The sequence below is a fragment of the Misgurnus anguillicaudatus genome, chromosome 11 (assembly GCF_027580225.2).
Source record: "Misgurnus anguillicaudatus chromosome 11, ASM2758022v2, whole genome shotgun sequence".
NCBI classification, from domain to species: Eukaryota; Metazoa; Chordata; class Actinopteri; order Cypriniformes; family Cobitidae; genus Misgurnus; species Misgurnus anguillicaudatus.
The window spans coordinates 4459493-4477816 of NC_073347.2; the positions used below are offsets into that span (position 1 = coordinate 4459493).

At 38.2% G+C, this 18324-nt stretch overlaps 2 protein-coding genes across 2 annotated transcripts; one reads left to right on the top strand and one right to left on the bottom strand.

Moving 5' to 3' along the window:
- Positions 1–1017: 1017 nt before the first annotated feature.
- On the top strand, positions 1018–14697 carry chs1 (chitin synthase 1). The gene is made up of 19 exons (XM_073872877.1): positions 1018–1174; positions 3400–3535; positions 4821–5006; positions 5436–6505; positions 6604–6702; positions 6788–6952; positions 7048–7195; positions 7287–7347; positions 9030–9269; positions 9808–10008; positions 10200–10484; positions 11324–11503; positions 11598–12132; positions 12236–12360; positions 12507–12850; positions 13493–13603; positions 13683–13900; positions 13991–14057; positions 14176–14697. The coding sequence occupies exons 1-19, from the start codon at positions 1128–1130 to the stop codon at positions 14245–14247; spliced, it is 4290 nt and encodes a 1429-aa protein (XP_073728978.1). The 5' UTR covers positions 1018–1127; the 3' UTR covers positions 14248–14697.
- Positions 14698–15954: 1257 nt separating this feature from the next.
- mpc1 (mitochondrial pyruvate carrier 1) lies at positions 15955–18198 on the bottom strand. The gene is made up of 4 exons (XM_073872879.1): positions 18000–18198; positions 16687–16786; positions 16461–16590; positions 15955–16263 (listed from the first exon to the last, which is right to left on the bottom strand). The coding sequence occupies exons 1-4, from the start codon at positions 18072–18074 to the stop codon at positions 16239–16241; spliced, it is 330 nt and encodes a 109-aa protein (XP_073728980.1). The 5' UTR covers positions 18075–18198; the 3' UTR covers positions 15955–16238.
- Positions 18199–18324: the final 126 nt, after the last annotated feature.

Genomic DNA, 18324 nt, shown 5'->3' on the forward strand with positions numbered 1-18324 from the left:
AGACAGAGTGCCCATGTACTTATAACTCACAACCCTCCCTGAGAGGAGATAATACCAGGAAGATTCTGTGGTCGAGCTTTGAATAGATCATTAGTTAAGTTTTGTCAATTAAAACCAATTTAAGTTTTTACATAGACAAAACTGTACAATATCCAACCTGATCATAGAAGTTAGTCACAGAAAATATTTTGCGGATTTTACTGTGTCATTGTCACGTATTTCCGCCATTGTGTCCGTGCCATGACTTTCTTTTCCTGTCAGTTTCACGTATTGGTTACTCAACTGTTTTTCCTATTTTCTTACCATTGTTGTCGTTCGGTTTGGGGTTAGAAGGAGTTTCTGTTACCTAAAATGACATCCTTACCCAAACCCAACTCTAACCCTAACATCAGGCAACAATGGTTTAAAAAGCATCCGAAACCAATATCGCAAACAGCAAATCTAACCCCAAACCGAAAATAGTTTAAAAAATAGGAAAAACAGTTGAGTAACCAATACATGAAACTGACACGAAAAAAGAAAGTCAGGGCACAGACACATAAAATGGTGGCAATATGTGACAATGACACGAAAAAATTTGCAAAACATTTTGTGACTATTTCACATAATTTGTGAGATCAAGAACAGCGTGAGGGTTTGTATTTGAAGATTTTTTTTCTTTTTTAAAAACTCAATTGAACAACTGTATTACCTCCTGGTTTATGTTGAAATATTTAGTGTTTGTTTTATTACCACCATTATTGTACATTTATGAGCTGAACACATTCAGCTGTTCTTCATCTTAGTTAATACTCAGCAGGTTACACTGGAGTTTGTTCTCATCCTATTCTGAATGTCATATGACAGCTGTCCTCTTAAAAATGTAAAAATGTACCCATTTTTACCCATTCTATCTATTTTCTTTAACTATATTAAGATATTTTACATTGGTGTTATAAGTGTGATTGAACTTTGGAACAGGTTGAGAACGGCTTTCCTATCAGGGGCGTAATAAGGATGTTGAGACCTTAAAGAGATCTTTGAACTCTTTTATAACCATGAACAGAGATCTTTTGATTCAGCTCTCTATGTTAGCCACTGTATACCTGTCTTCTGCTGTTCATGGAGTAACGTGACAGGGTTTCTAAATGGAGGACCTAAAGCAGAGGGGACGCAAGAGAGAGGGGCGACACAGGTAACCCATACGCAATCACACAGTTTTATATTGCATTAGAAATATTTGATGAAAAACAAAGAGCGTTGGATGTTTATGTCTATATTTAAACAGTCCTTCTTATCAAAGGACAACAGAACTTATTCAAACAAACCAGTGGATCATACAGATTTACACTATTTAATGATCTGGCGACCCTGCTTTAAATGTACATTGTCAGTCATTAAAAGTAGATAGTAAGGACAAGGTTTTAGATGACGTTGACCGAAATAGACCTCTTAAATTATGAAACTAAAAATACATCCTAAAAAGTAACATTTCTGTTATGTAAAATGTTTTAAACATTAGTAAGGACTATATATTTATCACGGCAGGGCACATCACACTACAACTCTACTTGTTGTTTTAAATAATGAATTGTTATTGGAACAGATTTTACCACTGCCACATCAGGTGATCTTACTGTACGTTAGTTACTCTCCATCATTCATTATTACAGCTTTATTTTGATTTAGATCAACTCTTAGTACACTTTTGGGGTGGTTCGGACAGGGTTTAGATTAATCCAGGACTAGGCCTTCATTATTTTAAGACATTTAAGTAGTTTTTACAAACAAACCTTACAAAAAAACAGATGTTAAATGTTAAAATATGTCAGTGCAAGGTGTTTTGAAATTAAAGCAGCTGAAACATGCATTTTTGTCTGGGATTAGTATAAGCCCTGTCCGTGAAACAGCCCCATAAAATCTCAATTTCAATCTCATGCTATAAAACTCTTAGTACACTTTAAATCTCAATTTTAATATCATGCTATAAAACTCTTAGTACACTTAGTGAAAGAGGCAGCAGACTTGAGCAGCAGTTTTGAGATCACTCATTTTTAATAACACATTTAGAGTCTTTTTTTCTTTACATCCATTTCTATGTTTATAAACTGTATTTTATACAGTAAATAAACTTATGTTAAATGCTTTATTCTGATTGGTTGAAAAATGTTAAACAGGTGTTGATTATTTTTCTGTTAACCGCACACCTGACCTGTCAAATGTCTTAAAATAACCACCAGTGCAATGTTTGTGGTGACCGTGGTATAATTCAATTCAATTCAATTTTATTAATATACCGCTTTTCACAATTTTTAATTGTTTCAAAGCAGCTTTACATGAGTAGATGTAGGGGGGAACACAGAAAATCAATAGATAATATAAGAAGTAGAATACAGCGGCTAAGAATAAACCGTACATGCGAGCGTAGTAATAATGTAACGTATACAGTAAAGTGCTAAGTTAAGCCAAAGGTGGCTGACGCTCCCGGGGATGAAAAAACCCCTAGGAGAAAAACCCCTCGGGGAAAACTCCTAGGAGGAGGAAAACCCTTGAGGGAGATACATATATATTTATATATATAAACACGGTAGGGATAGGAAGCGGGTAAGCGGATTAAACTGGTTCAGCCGGTGGTCGTTGGTCAGGCATCGGCTGGGCATCATGTTGAAGGACAGCCAGTAGATCAGTGGTGTGATGACCTTCCCAGCAGCAGGAACTGGGACTGTTTGTCTCATTGTCCTCGGGGTCGAGGACGAGACAGGGAGAGAAAAACAGAATTCTATTAGCGTAGGGGCCATTCGCATGTAATGCAAGTGTCATACAGTATTGTGGTTTAAAATCCGCTCGGTTCCAGACAGGCTAACTATTGCGACAATAGTATATTACCCATATGAGGTATGTGTGTGCTTTGTCCTAGACAAACTAATTATTGCGGGATAAGTACATTTACTGGACATTTTATGTGAATGCTTTGTTAAAGAAGAATGTATTAAGTTTAGACTTAAATTGAAGTTTTAATTTAAATTAAGAGGAATAATTGACTCCAGTCCTTTTAATTGTTTAAAAATATAGTGCACACCCAAGGTGTAATGGCACTCCGCTTCGCGTCACGCTGCGCACTACCACCTTGGGTGTGCATTATTTTCGAACAATTCAACGGCCCGTCATCAAATGTTCCTTACAAAATATATTATCAATCAATCTGCTTCAGTTAATAAATCATTTAATTATAAGCCAAATATTTCTAAATATTAAAAAAAATCTGTACTTTGACTGCCTCAGCCAAGATTCATTATCGTACAGCAGAAAAAGTCAGTTTAAAAGATCAGATCAGGGAGAAATACCCCCTAAAATTGACAGATGTATATTTCCACATATATTTTTTGTTTTTATTGCCTTTCACAATGAACGTCTTTACAGGGACACATGGGATCCGTTCCAGTTGAACCCGATCGGGGCTGAGAAAGAGGAAAAGAGAACATGTTTTATACTTCTACAGAACCTGGTTGCTGTTATTGTGGGTGTGCTGGTGTTGGCCAGCGCAGTCATGAGCAAGGTCAATCATTACACTATTACTCTTTACGACAATAAATATTATCAGGGCACTTATTACTGTTTACTCAAGTTTGATCTCAATCACCATGGTGATGTTTGTGGAAACTGGCATTGAAAGTTCTCATCACACAGAATAGCCGTAATCTTACTAAGGGTGTGGCCGGCGATAGATAAACCCAATAAATTTTGTGTGTAGTAGTCATGACATGAGTAGCATTTGCAAAACTTAAAATTTAGAGATTGACCAAGAATATTATGACAATTTAAATGCAATTGTTCTCAGTCCGTTCCTGGTGATCCAGTGCTCTGTATTTTTTTCTTATCTAACACACTTAGTTCAGTTTACGGGTTTCTGACCTAATGATCTGATGATCAGTGTCAGGTGTGTTAAAAAAGAGAGACATTCAAAATGTACAGAGCCATGAATCACCAGGAACAGAGGCCTCATTTATAAAGTGTGTGCTAAGCACTTTTCCACGTCAAAGACCGTTTTCATAAATATAGACAAGTTGCCATGGATTTATGCATATGCACACTCTACAAAACAATCTGTGCGTATAAGCAAAAATACACGTCAATGTTCATATTTATAAAAACTGTCTTTGATGTGGAAAAGTGGTACGCATGTGGTAGGCCTACACACTTTGCTTATCTGATTGCTGCAGGTTTTGGTAATATAAGCTATTCGAGCTGCTTAAAAAGGATTTAAATATTGACAAGTGTGCTTTGATATGTCAATTGCATTAATTAGGCATTGTTTAAAGATCGAAAACTGCTACTAAACAAAGTATTTGCAATTTATAGATTTTACATCTGAAAGTGAGGCGTTTGCCTTACATTCATTCTATTAATCACACATACGTGCTTTTGAGAAATGATCGTAAGATCAAATTTAAGATGGTCTCTATGCAGCATTTTTATAAATGAAGCCCCAGAACTGAGAATCACACTGGTCTAAAAGTCGAGTACACGGCTAGGAATTCTGGTCTCCAAAAATGAAAGCCCACTTTGGATAATTTACTAGATACTACCATAAACATTGTTGGAATTGTGCCATCTACAGTAGACCTGTGGGTGAGAATCATTCCCACTTTATCAGCAAGAGCCCTGAATTGACACAAACATCAATGTCTAAATGTGCAATTGAATAACACCCATTCACTATTAAAAAACTATTCAAATGGTTGTATTCACATTCAAGCCTTAGTTTGAGATCATCTTGAGCTGATGGTTTTGTGTTAGTGAGGTGATTCAGTCATACTGACGACTGTTGATCTGTATGATAGGGTTCTCTGCTGGTTCTGACCACTCTATCCAGTCCAAAGTCTTTGAGAGACCCTGCAGATCGTCAGTTCTACACACTGCTGCTGATGTGTGTCCTAGTGACACCAAACCTTCTGGTGTTCTTCAAGTCACTCTGGAAATGTGCTTTCAAGAGCTACGTCCCTCCCAACGCAAAGACAATGGGAATTGTGAGTTAATTTACAACAGACACAGTAATAATGCAATAATTGTATATTTCTTTATTCCAAGTGACATGGCAAAAAACATCAGATAGAATGTTTCAATAATGGTTTGAATATAAAAAAACCTGCATTTAAACTATCACTATACAAAAGTTTAAAGGACAAAACACTGCAAGAAGACACATCGCTTTACCAAAACATTGTAGTGGTAGCTCTTAATGTGAGCCAACTGTTTTTTTTAAACTTCACAACTAAAATGTTGCGTTTAAAGCCGTTAACTTTACCGGCTATAGTCAGGTTGGCTGGTAGTCCACGAGTAGTCCAGAAGATAAATCTTCTAGACCAACATTGATAATATAAAGATTATGAATGTCCACCTGACATGTCCAGATGTCAATGCAAAGTCTTAAGAGATTGCTGTGAATGTTCCTGCAGATGTGTGTGATCGAGAGCCTGGTTGCCGTGGGGACTGCCATCTTAGTGCTGATTGTGATGCCTCAGTTTGATATTCTCACAAACCTCTGCATCCCTGGAGGAACCTGCATCCTCTCATCCGTGCTCCAGATTGTCTTCCGCTTGCAGCGGGACAGATGGATGATCATCTACCCCATATGTTCCCTCATCCTGGTGATCAGCGGTTACATTCTCGTGGCGGTCGAGTACTACGTGAGAGTTTCCTCTTTTGTCCCGTTCCAAGAGGCGGAAGGATACTTGTATATCGGCATTGCGATCTTTGCATCCCTGCTTATTTCTCTAAACTGGTGGGAGAATCCTTTTCGAGCCAGCAGCAACATTCAGGAGATGCTTAATGAATTAGATGGCTTCAGAGACACTGTGTATCTTGTCACCAGCGTCCTTAGAATCGGCATCACCGTGGCAATCTACTTCCTGTATTATGGCCTTAGTGAGCCTGGAATTGACTGGGGAGCATTCAGCAAAGCCAAAAGCGCGGTAGATATCGGTCTCGTGGTCTTTTTCCTGCAAGCGTTCTGCTCTGCCGCGTGCCATTGGTTCGGAGTCGTTGCATGCAAAATCCACGCAGTGAAGTTTGGTTTTGCTCTGCCTGTTTCATTCTGTGGTCCGGCTACGCTAATCCTGGGCATAACGCTTTTCTTGATTCAAGTTGATAACACTGACCATAATATTATTACTTCCTTCCCAAATTTTACGATTGAAAATCCTTTCTGGGCATTTTGCTCCCAACTTGCAAATATCAAGGACAAAAATAGCACATCAGTGGTTATGGTAGAGATTTCCAACAGTATCTGTCAGACGACCCTCAACAGCCCGTACGCCTTGTGGCCGTTCTCTATGCTGGCGCTGGAGGGTGTCTGCATGTGGCTCGGGCTCGTCTCGTGCACATATTACGTGTGGAAGTTAAAGGTGCAAAGAATTGAACGTACGTCTCAGCTTTTCGTGCGTCGCCTGTATGAATCTGCTTTCATTGACCTCTCTCTGCTGCTGAATACCAAGATGAAAGTCATCCGTTCACGAAACAAGGAGAGGTACAGAAATAAAGTCACTATATGTGTGTTATACAATACAGTCAAGGGCATCAACCTGAATCATACCTCTTGCAACATTTTCTTTTTCTTATGTACAGCGTTAATGAAGAGGTGGAAAACTGCGTCATTTACCTTTGTGCAACAATGTGGCACGAAACATATGATGAGATGTTGAAAATCTTGACATCAATGTTCAGGTATTTTTTTAACAGTAAAAATACATTATGAACGGATCACGGCTCTGTCGTGTTTGAATTGTACTCGTTTGTTGCTTGTTTTCAGATTGGACAGATACCGAGGGGATCCAAAGGAAGAACACAAAGACTGTTTCGACTTTGAGTGTCATATATATGTCGATGATGCCTTTATGAAAGAAAAGGAAACAGGAATGAGGCTCGTCAACTCATACGTTGAAGACCTCATACATGTTGTCATGGAGGTTTACAGGTAGGACACCTGAGGTTACCTGCTTTGTATATTTATCAGCGTATAGTATGTGACAGAACAATTCATAAGCCTTATTTGTCTTTGTTTGACCACAGGGTATTTACAAATAAGGAGCCAGATGAAGTTTCTATCATCGAAACGCCGTACGGTGGTCGTCTTGTGTTTGTAATGCCAGAAGGAAACATGCTTTATGTTCACCTGAAAGATAAAAACCTGATTCGAAACAAAAAGAGATGGTCACAGGTAAACTTCAGCTACTCATACCATTTATATGACAAGAAATATTTCAGAGTTTGCGCAAGCCTGGGGTAACTCAACACATTTGTATTTTCAGATTATGTACATGTACTACCTGCTCGGTTGGAAAGGATATAATGTCAAAAATCCTATGAAAATTACAGTAAGTTCTTGTTGTGTTTTAAAAAAATTTGAGGGCAGTTTTTCTCAGCTCCAGTCCTTGTGAGTCACCTCCCCAAACCTTGTCACTGTCTCTTTATATAAAAACTTCCATAAAAGGTTTGTTCGACTTAATGGTGTGCCACACAGAATGGTCAGCGTGTGACATCGCAGTCCCAAGAGAGCGATTTAAATGCGTCTCAAACCCTGCTTATGGTGAGCTAAAATCCTGCAAACTTCAGTTCCAACCCAGCTCCAACCCCTGTCTGTAATTATCAAGCAACCCTGAACACCATGATAAGCTGCATCAGCTGTGTTTGATTGGAGTTGGAGCTAAAATCTGCAGGACCGTTGCTCACCAGGAGCAGGGTTGGCATAAAAAGTCCTCTACCCTCTAATCCAGAGATGGCCCGGTGTCCTGCAGAGTTTAGCTCCAGCCTCAGCACACCTGCCTAAAAGTTTCTAGTATGCCTAGTAAGGGGCCAGTCACACCAAAAGCGTTTATGGCAGTTGCAGGCACCTTTTTTGAATGATATTCTATGGGCAGGGCGCGTTTGCGCGCTGTTTATGCGCGCCGAGCGTCTTGCGGGTTTTTGAATTTTTGAAGGAGCGCTGAGAGCGGAGAAGCGCCCGACGTCATCCGCGTCTTTGCATTGTCCAATCGAATGAGGGGAGAGGCGGGCCTTACGTTGTGGTGAGTGAAGTTTACAGTTGCTTTGAAGAACCGGACTCCACTCGCTCACTCTCTCCTGCGTATTTATGCATCTCTCACCCTCAAACAAGGTCAGAGCAAGCGCCCTCTTTTAAAAATTTCTGCTAATATGACAGTTAACAGCAAAAGAGCGCTCACGCTTCAATATTTGATTGACAAGACAGCTGACTCGGTGGTTGCTTAGCAATATGAAAAGCTGCGTCGCACTGCTCTTTTTTTTTAAAAAGGCAGTGCGTCGCGCCTTGCGTTTGCAAGTGTTTAAAGCACTTTTGGTGTGACTGGCCCCTAAGACCTTAATTGGCTGCTTCAGGTGTGTTTAATTATGGTTGGAGCTAAACTCTGCAGAACAACGGCCCTCCAGGACTGAAGCCCAAAGCCCATCCCTGATCTAATCATTATCGGGCGGCTGTCTGTCACACCCCGAACGGTCTGTGCAGCACTGCTGAAGTCGAACAAAACATGAAGTATCAAGCGGATGAGCTAAATCAAGTGTTTTATATAGGGATATATATCTAAAACATTTTGGGAGGTGGGTCGCGAGGACTGGAGTTGCAAAACACTGCACCTAAGGCATCACTATCAATTCTTTTATCATACTTCTCATGAGTTTGTTTGGCAAGATGACATGTAACCAAATTCAAGTTTATTTGGGCTGGAAGTGGGTTACTCAAAGCCGGACTATATTGGGTCTATAGTTAACCTAGACGGTGAAATTATGGATATTGCATGCTGGGACACATATGTGTGGCTTTCAGGAGTGTTGGGCTTTTTAACTTGAGCCAGTGAACAACCAGATAAAAAACAAACAGGACACTCTATAGACACCGCCCCGTAACACTGCCGCAGCATTGGTCAGAACATCCTAACACTGAACAAACACTCACATTATCTTCACACAAAAAACATTAAACATCCAATATTAGTGTACGACATACTGCATTAAGCTAATTGTGTGCTTTTGTGTGCGTTTTACAAGACAGAACAACGTAAATCGTGCCAGTCTGGTATCATTGGATGGGGAAAGTTATCTACTCCCTGCTCATGATAATGACAGCAAGAGGAGACATATATCTGATGACAACACATATGTTATGGCCTTGGATGGAGATACAGATTTCCACCCCGCTGCTCTGATATTGCTTGTTGATCGACTGAGAATGTATGATAATGTGGGTGCGGCCTGCGGGCGAATTCACCCCACTGGAATGGGTAAAAACAACACTTACGCACAACACTGGGAAATATAACATTTGAGAAATATGTCGAAATAAAGCTTTACTGATATGCAAGTTATTTCAAAACTGATCCACAAAACGTCTAACATCAGCCTATGGATTTTATCTCCTGCAGTTTGGTGTTTGTTTTCACAGCCTGTATTAAAAAAATAGGACAAATATCTGTAATATTGTATTGTATTTACTTTGTGATGATCCTTCCCTATGTCTGCTATTTATATTACAAGTACAAAGTGCATTTACATGAATCTATTCACTTAAACAATCTCAACAGCAGATGATTCAAGATGTTTCTGATAATTTAATCATAAGACCTTTGATAATGTGATAATGGTGGTTAACTTAAGGGACAAACCCAGAACATAAAAATTCCGTCAGCGTTTATTACACTTATTATGCTGTATGACCTATACAATGATAATTATCATTACAAAACAGAAACTCGAGCCCTACTGTACATTCGCTCTAAAGAGCAATACGTTGTTTTTGATCTTGCCGATCTGATGTTTTAGGGCCGATGGTATGGTATCAGAAATTTGAGTATGCTGTGGGTCATTGGCTTCAGAAGACAGCTGAACATGTGTTTGGCTCGGTTCTTTGCAGTCCAGGCTGTTTCAGTCTGTTCAGAGGATCTGCACTAATGGATGACAACGTTCTTAAACGATATACCACCAAAGCCACACGAGCATCCGAATATGTGCAGTATGATCAAGGTAAATCCTTGTTTCCATCATCTATCCATATCATCCTGCAATGTCAAGACTGTAAATGACCTCCCCAACCAACCCTCTCTCATGCAGTATCTCTCTTTAGAGACACACATTTTTAGTAAAGAAACAAAACAAGGTTTGGTAATTTATTCCTGATGAATAAAAGATGGTGTGTGTGTGTTGTTGATATTTAGGTGAGGATCGTTGGCTGTGTACTCTTCTCCTGCAGCAGGGCTGGCGTGTGGAGTACAATGCCGCTTCAGATGCCTACACCAACTCACCTCAAGAGTTCAAAGAGTTTTACAATCAAAGACGTCGATGGGGTCCTTCAACACTGGCCAACACTCTGGACCTGCTTCACAGTGGCACAGAAACAGTCAAGAGGAACACCTCCATATCTTTTATCTACATCTTATATCAGATCTTTACCGTGTCATCCTCGATCCTGGGTCCTGCATCTGTCACTCTCATGATAGCAGGTAAACATTCAAAGACCCTGAGATCCAGGGTTGAGCTGGTTAACCATGACAAAAAAAACCCCTGCTTAAACTGGTTAACCAATAGGCTTTATATTAAATATGCTGTATAACCATGGACGTTAAAAGTACTTGTAATCTGTATTTGTTGTCATGAGTTATCTGTGTTTTATGATTTACATCATTTACATGAGTCTAGCTGAATAAGTCCTTATTACAGCTACCTTAATTTTCTCTTATGAACTATAATAAGGCTCACCAGGGCTTGACATTAACTTTCTTCCTCACCGGCCACAGTGGTTAGTGGTTTTCCAAAGATACTAGCCACTAAGCATTTTTACTGGCCACAATTTTGATATTTTTATATGATTAAACTCGACTTTGGCATGCTGAAATAACTTGATTTAGAGTCATTTTACTTGATTTAGCTAAAGTTAAAACCCTTTCAAATGCACTCAAATTTATGACTGCATATATCAGTTGGATTATACCTGGTATATGACTAAAGGGCATACACTTTAAATGCCTTCAATGCAATCGCGGATCTTTATTATTTTACATGGCTTTTAAGAAAATGTAAAATCATTTTTAATTAAAAAAATTATTCAACCTCCCAAAGTGGCTAGTGGGAGTTGGCTGTTTTTCTTGCCAAAGTTGAAATCTACCCCTATTTGGCTGCTTAACGGGTGTAAATGTCAAGCCCTGAAACTCATTAAAATAGGTTGATGCTAATACAGGCAAATTTTGTTCAATTATCAGAATATAAGGCAATATCAGTATTATTGTTCTGTGAACGCTGATAAACAATCATCGTAACTTCCCCCCTTTTTTTTTCATTTTAGGAGCTTTCCAGTTCGTGTTTGGAGTTCCAGGCACTCTTTCTATAATAATAGCTGTTATACCTCCGGTTGTTTATATGATCATATGTTTTGTAGCCAAATCCAACTTCCAAATTACAATAGCTGCTATTCTGAGCGTCATCTATGCATTCCTGATGACTGCGTCTTTCTTTTCCATTATCGGTAATAAACTATTTTTCATGCATTATTTGTTTTTCTGTTCAATTGCATTAGAATTTATTTTGGCAATACCAATCAGATACTGATCTTGTTGTAGGTGACATGGTTAAACAAGGAACATTTATAACTCCCACCGGACTCTTCCTGGTGTCCGGTGCCATCATGTACATGGTGACGGCCATCCTGCACCCTCAGGAGTGCACGCTGGTCATCTACGGTCTCATGTACTTCATCTGCATTCCCAGTGGATATCTGCTCCTCACCATATATTCCCTGGTCAACATGCACATTGTTTCTTGGGGAACTCGAGAATCCAACAAGGGCGAGGATAATAAAAAGAAAGTGGGTGTGGTTTGCAATCGAGATTGCAAACTTTGCTGCTGGGATGTGAAAATCGAAGTCACCCAAGAGACGGAAAATCTAATGCTTCAGCAAATTCAACAGGCTGTCAATCCGAGCGCACCTGCTGCTGCAAAACCTGAGCCCACATCTCCGACCATACAAGACCACCTGAATGTCGTGAACACAGACAAACAAATCTTAGACCATAACAAGCAGGTGACGCATAACAAGGATGAGCACAAAAAAAATCTGTTGAACAAAAAGGATGGTGACACAGATTCCCAAAGCAGGTAAAGAAGATAAAAATGTATCTGGATTAGAATCACATTTTGATGCATTACATTTTGATTGATGGTTGCTCAAAAAAAAAATATTTTCCAAAATCCATTACAGTGTGAGCTCCAAAAGCTGTGAGAAAAAAATGGATTCATCTAACGATGACACAGACGACGAAGACGATGATTATATTGATGGTTACATTAATCCTGGGATGGCAAAAGAGGTCGTGCCTGAGAGTGGTAAGAGTTAAAGTCTCATCTTACATTTACATAAACCACAAAGACACACACGTCTTGCTGCATTTCTAAGTTGTAATTTTTAAGGCTGCCTTAAAGCCCTTTAAAAACTGTGACACTGAAATATCTACACTTCTTTAAATGGACAGACTGGGTGATACCTGTGAAGAAAGTGTTCCTGAAAAAACTGACCTATGCAAACCTGAAGAGAAACCTTCAGGAGCAGATACGTTACACTTTGAGGAACAAGAACCAGGAGGATCTGTGTGAGGAGCTGGTCTTGATGCTTACAGACACCCTGAATGAAGAACTGCGGGATAAAGTGGGTCCTGAAGACATACTGACTGTAGGTCAGCTTGAGGAACTGCAGGATGCCCTGAACGAAGCAGCCAGACGCATCCTAAAGACCAACCGGATGGAGAGACTGGAGCGTCGCATCAAGCGGGGCATTGAGAGGACGCTCGTGGCTCCGCAGATTGAGAGACTCTCTGAGGTCAAGTTTTGTGAAAGGCTTGCGTGTAACTTGATTTTGACTTAGGTGGGACGTGTTTCACGGATCAACATCTTTTGTTGACATCACAACATATCACCATCAAATAATCCGATTTTAGAAGGCAAATGTGACTTTTTCAAGAGAGTTTCTATATCAGCATTTTTTGTTGGTTCTCAGACGATGTTTTGTTAGGCGAAACATTGACACCTAAAAAGGTGGTTAAGAAATTTGTTCAAACACCTAAGCATAGCCCAAGGCCAAAATCCTTCCTAGTTCCTATTCTTAAAATTAAACTGCTCGACAGGAAAGTTATTCCAGGACCAACAATGATGTGCGAGATAGCAAAATTTCTGTGATTTTAAAGTAGTGTTACCCAATGTTTGGGGTTTATAGGAAAGAAATGACATTCTTTTGAATAAATCATTGTCCTTGGGTTTTAGAGGTATGTTCATGTTAGATTTAAGGTTAGACTCTTGTCGGATCATCTATACAGCTTCACTTTTAGCAAGTAAAAATGTAGATGTCATGAATTTATCCACTGCACATGGAACTGTAAATACATCTTTCAGACACAAACATTACAGTGTCTGCTAAAGATCACATACTGTACGAATAAAGAAAACTGTTTTTAAACTTTACCAGGATGAAGAAGACTTCTGGGAAAAGCTGTTAGAGCGCTATCTAAAACCCATAGCAGAGGACGAAGCTCACAAGAAAGAAGTGACACGTGAACTCAAGTCTCTACGTAACAAGGTAATGTTTGTGGTAAAAGTATTTGTCTTGTCTGGCCATTAATTCTGTCTTTTGAACACTTGTGCTTTTTCTTTTGCAGGCAGTATTTTTGTACTTCATAATCAATGTCCTCTGGGTTGTTGCAACGTTCTTCCTTCAAGCAATGGGCAGTGACCTACTAAGCATCAAGATTCCAAAATATTTTCCTAACGGTACATTGTCGGATGACCCCATGAAGGTGGAGCCTTTGAGTTTGATGTTCCTGCTGTCATTTGCCGTTCTTCTGATCGTTCAGTTCTTAGCTATGCTTTACCACAGGTACACAGATCCTTCAACAGTTAAACCAGTAATATATTGACACAATCTCGGGTCATTTAATGTTGTTAATCTGATGTCTTCTCATTACAGAGTATACACTCTCATCCATGTGGTGTCATACAGAGGAACAGAGAAAGATTATAAAAAGAAAGATGAGGTGAGTACTGCCCTTGACACATGACAGACTCATGAACTCTTCAGACGGTAACTTGATTTGAAATTTAAGATGGATCAGTCTACTGTTTGACGTTTATAATGGTTTCTATTCTTTGCAGGAGGATGATGATGATTTGATCCTGGAAAACCAAACAGCTAATGGTCTCATCATCACAAGCGATGACTTATAAAACTGATCAAAAACACATTGTTTAATACTTGAAGATAATGTCTTGCGTACACGTTGCACTCATGTTTTTGTGAATGATCCCTCTTGCTGTCAATTTCTCATAAAGTCCCATTTTCCTGCACTTGCCTTAAACAATCTTGAACATTTTGGATTTGCGCATAGTTTATTAACCTCTTGTGTTTTTATATGTATGTCTCATAGAAAATTCTGTCAATTCTTAAGTTCTGTACTAAACTGATCTGAAAAATATATTTATGCCGATAAACGGAGAGAATGTTGTCATAACTATAAAGCTGTATTAATTGATAATGTTTCATTTCATGGCAATCCAAACAGATTATTATCCTGACAGAGTTATATTATTTACCACTGTTAGTTTCTACTTATCACTTTAATGGACTTGCAAACTAAATTAAAGCGGTGTTCTCATTATTAAAAGTTTGTCATAAAAGTTTATGCCACTGCCTTGACTGTGGTTTTCAACTATACATGCTGGTATAACGGCAAATTCTGTGACCATTTAACTATGTGATTGCAGTAATGCTACAGTGCCAGTAAACTGGTGGCCTCCGGGCCAAGTGCGCTCCAATAATTTTTATCCGGCCTCTGGTCATCTTTGGTCGTTTATCAATCGGAAGCCTGCAGCCTCCGGAGGTCCCATATGCAAATTGCATACGTCATCAAGTTCAAGTTAACTGAGCATTACATTCACAAATAATAAGTATATTACAACAATTTATGATTAACTAAGAATAATAATCAACTTTATAACTGTAAATATTCTGAAATAAAACTTAATGACGCATGCAGCCTAGAAATGCAACCTCCGGAGGCTGCAGTCTTCGGATTGAGAAACGGTTATAGTCTGATTTAAAATTAGCGTGGCTACTTTTACACTGTACATGACAAATGAGTGGGTTGCCAACCATTTGTGAGTGCGTATTTATCTAGTCCAATTCGAGCTTCTACACTGCAGATGACACTGAAGGTGACAAGCCGACCGGAAGTAATGTATTCCGGTGTGTTCCAATCAAAACACTGTGCGCAAAGTGAAAATTATTAATCTTTTTTGTTTCACTTTATCAGTAACACTTGAATACTTTAAAAACGATTAATTACTGATAAGTAAATTATTACACTGCAAAAAAATGAATTTCAATAAAAAAAAAATTGTGTATTTTTGTTTTCAGTAAAAATATCTGGAGGTTCTTGAATTGGGATGCTTTTTCTTGATGAGCAAAACGACCCAGTCTAGTTTTTAGACCAAAAATATCAAATTAAAGTGATTTTGTGCATAAAATAAGCAAAAAAAATTACCTCATTGTCAGATATTTTTTGCTTGTTTTATGCACAAAATCACTTAAATTTGATATTTTTTGTAAAAACTAGACTTATTTTTTTGAGTCGTTTTGCTTATCAAGAAAAAGCACCCCAATTCAAGAACCCCTAGATATTTTTACTGAAAACAAGACAAAAATACCAATAATTTTTTTTTGCAGTGTAACTATAAATATATTCGTAGATTAAAGGCTCTTGGGCTGAAATGTGAAGACAATGGAGTGAAGACAATGTCTATCAAATATATTTAGTCTCTCTCTCTCTCTCTGTTTGTATTTAGAAAGCTCAATGACTTCTACAGGCAATCCTGGATTACCTGGAAATGTTTCTACCGGTGATTGCATTTCTAAAAGCAACATAAATCAGCAAGTTTAACACTAGTACATTTATTTTTATTTAAACATACACAGTGCATTGCATTATAGTCCAGAAATAAATTAATCTAATAAATCTAAATCACAAACTATCCGAACTCACAGTATGAGTTAACAGTTATGCATGTAACAGACACAGAATCTGTGAGAAGATTTGCATGAAATCAATTTTATCTATATAATCTATATAAGAAAAACATGGTTGGTTTGTGTTAAAATCTGTCAGATGTAGGCAAAACATGTGACGATACAGATTGACTGATCTTCATAAAGGCAGAATCTACTTGGCCATCTTCTTTTCCATGCTAAGGAAGAAAAAAGAAAATGTGGATTTACATCATAACATTACAAAAACTGACCACATTTCAATCTAAAATGAACATCACATTAAACCTGAACATGATCTATTAAAAACAGACATATTTCCAGCAAAGACTGTTCTGTTTGTGGTGAATGTTGATCACAAATCTTTCATAAAGAGATAAAGCAGAAACTCTCTTACTTGTATTTGATAAGTCTGCTGCCCTGAATGAGCTGTGCCGTTTCATTGGTTAAGTGACAGGCAAACAGAAGCCAGTTTCGGGGCTGGACCTTGTAGGCAAACCTCATGAACAGCAGCGAATAGCAGGTGAGAGCTGATGACAAAAACAAAACACCTTAAATAATCTTTTACCTCACATCACATTGCCAACAACAACCAGACTATTACACAAGCTGCTGTTATCACTGAGCGAAGGTCATTCTGCCGCTGATAATTTCTGGACTCTTCTTCATATCAGCGATGGCAGCAATAGGCAGACCCCAGTTTGCCACTGGACCCCAGAAATGCTGGAAAAATCAAGACCACTTTAATCCCAGTAAACAACGACTGATATCTGCGATCAATGGGTAATGAGTTATCAGTACAGATGGAATCAGATAAAAAATAATAAGAAGAAGAACTTACTGTACTGAGGTCCAACAGGAAGAGAAGACCAACATATGACAGAAAAATAAAATCATCATGTTACAACTTGTTTGTAATCAATCTACACACAACTTTACAAAATAAAACTATTAAGACAATACACAACAATCATCTCTGTTTAATGTCTGTAAGTAATTAAATAACAAAAACTAGAATATTGTTAGAAACGGTAAAAAATTCCTGGTTGAGGTGTTGATAATGTGACGCAAATGTGATAAGAAGAAAACTTCAAGGAGTTCATGTTGAATATCTATTGTAAAGAATTACTCAAATCCTTTTCACTTTAATCTTTTAATAGTTCACTTTAGATTTGACATATTTTATTAATAATAAATGTACACATTTATTAAATATAATGACATATAAAATGTTGGGCTTATAAGTTCTCAATAAGTTTTATTCTCAGAGAGAGAGAGAGAGAGAGAGAGAGAGAGAGAGAGAGAGAGAGAGAGAGAGAGAGAGAGAGAGAGAGAGAGAGAGACCCGTTTTGGAATAATTAGGTTTTGTCAACTGAAAACTTGCTCTGCAACTTTTTAGTTTTGTTCAAGGTGCCACGAAAGTGCAGAATGACGTCATAAAATCCTTCATCCGTATTGGTCGATGTGAGTCTTTAAGTTTTAAAATGATTACATCTATAAAATCGGAATTTAGTCGATGTTTCGATTCACACTAGTTTATAGGTTACAAAAGACAAACATTTGTATTAAAAATCAAAAAAAATAAAATCGTGACTTTTTATTTCGGAATTCTAATTCAGTTTAAAAGCGGCGTATCACACAACAACGCAAATAATTCAAAATACAGTTTGATTAAAGTAGCGCATGAGAAGCATTTGATTTTTTTACAGTCAAAGGTTATTCTGGACCTTGTAACAGTTTGTAAACATTATACTGTCCCGTGCAGGTCATAGCCGGTAAAACAACTCATGCCCTTCACAGTGGCGAAACATTCATATGTTTAGTTTCTTACAATTAATATACTGACACACAAGACTGTATAAAATCAAAACGTCACAGGAACACTAGTATCGTGTTGCATAGATTTTGACAAGTAACAGCAATGAGAAACAGTGACTGACCTCATAAGATATTCTCTGAACTCTTTACTGCGGAGATGATCAACAGCTTTACGTGCTAGAGTTCCAGCCATTTTCAATCTGCCTATTTTATAACGTTAATTATACTTTTAAGTTTATTAAAATCCACGATTTCTGCCTCGCTCTTGTGTTGCTACAGCTCTGCTATGTGAAACAGAGGACAGAGGGCAGTGACGCGCATGGGCATTCGCGTTGTCGGGAGGCAATCTATTCCGGTGTAAATATTATCCCAGTGTCAAAATAAAAGTAATTTAAGTGGATTTGATTTGGTGTTATATGACTAAAATCAATTTTCATTTTAAA

What these genes read in the sequence shown, in the direction of transcription:
- mpc1 (XM_073872879.1), bottom strand. Translation starts at nt 18,074, where the DNA reads ATGGCTGGAACTCTAGCACGTAAAGCTGTTGATCATCTCCGCAGTAAA. An exon ending in CGGCAGAATGACCTTCGCTC is followed by an intron (nt 16,591 to 16,686) that starts AGTGATAACAGC and finishes TGTCATCAGCTC; the next exon opens with TCACCTGCTATTCGCTGCTG. An exon ending in AGCAGACTTATCAAATACAA is followed by an intron (nt 16,264 to 16,460) that starts GTAAGAGAGTTT and finishes TTTCTTCCTTAG; the next exon opens with CATGGAAAAGAAGATGGCCA.
- chs1 (XM_073872877.1), top strand. Translation starts at nt 1,128, where the DNA reads ATGGAGGACCTAAAGCAGAGGGGACGCAAGAGAGAGGGGCGACACAG. An exon ending in GTTGTCATGGAGGTTTACAG is followed by an intron (nt 6,953 to 7,047) that starts GTAGGACACCTG and finishes GTTTGACCACAG; the next exon opens with GGTATTTACAAATAAGGAGC. An exon ending in AGAGGTCGTGCCTGAGAGTG is followed by an intron (nt 12,361 to 12,506) that starts GTAAGAGTTAAA and finishes TTAAATGGACAG; the next exon opens with ACTGGGTGATACCTGTGAAG.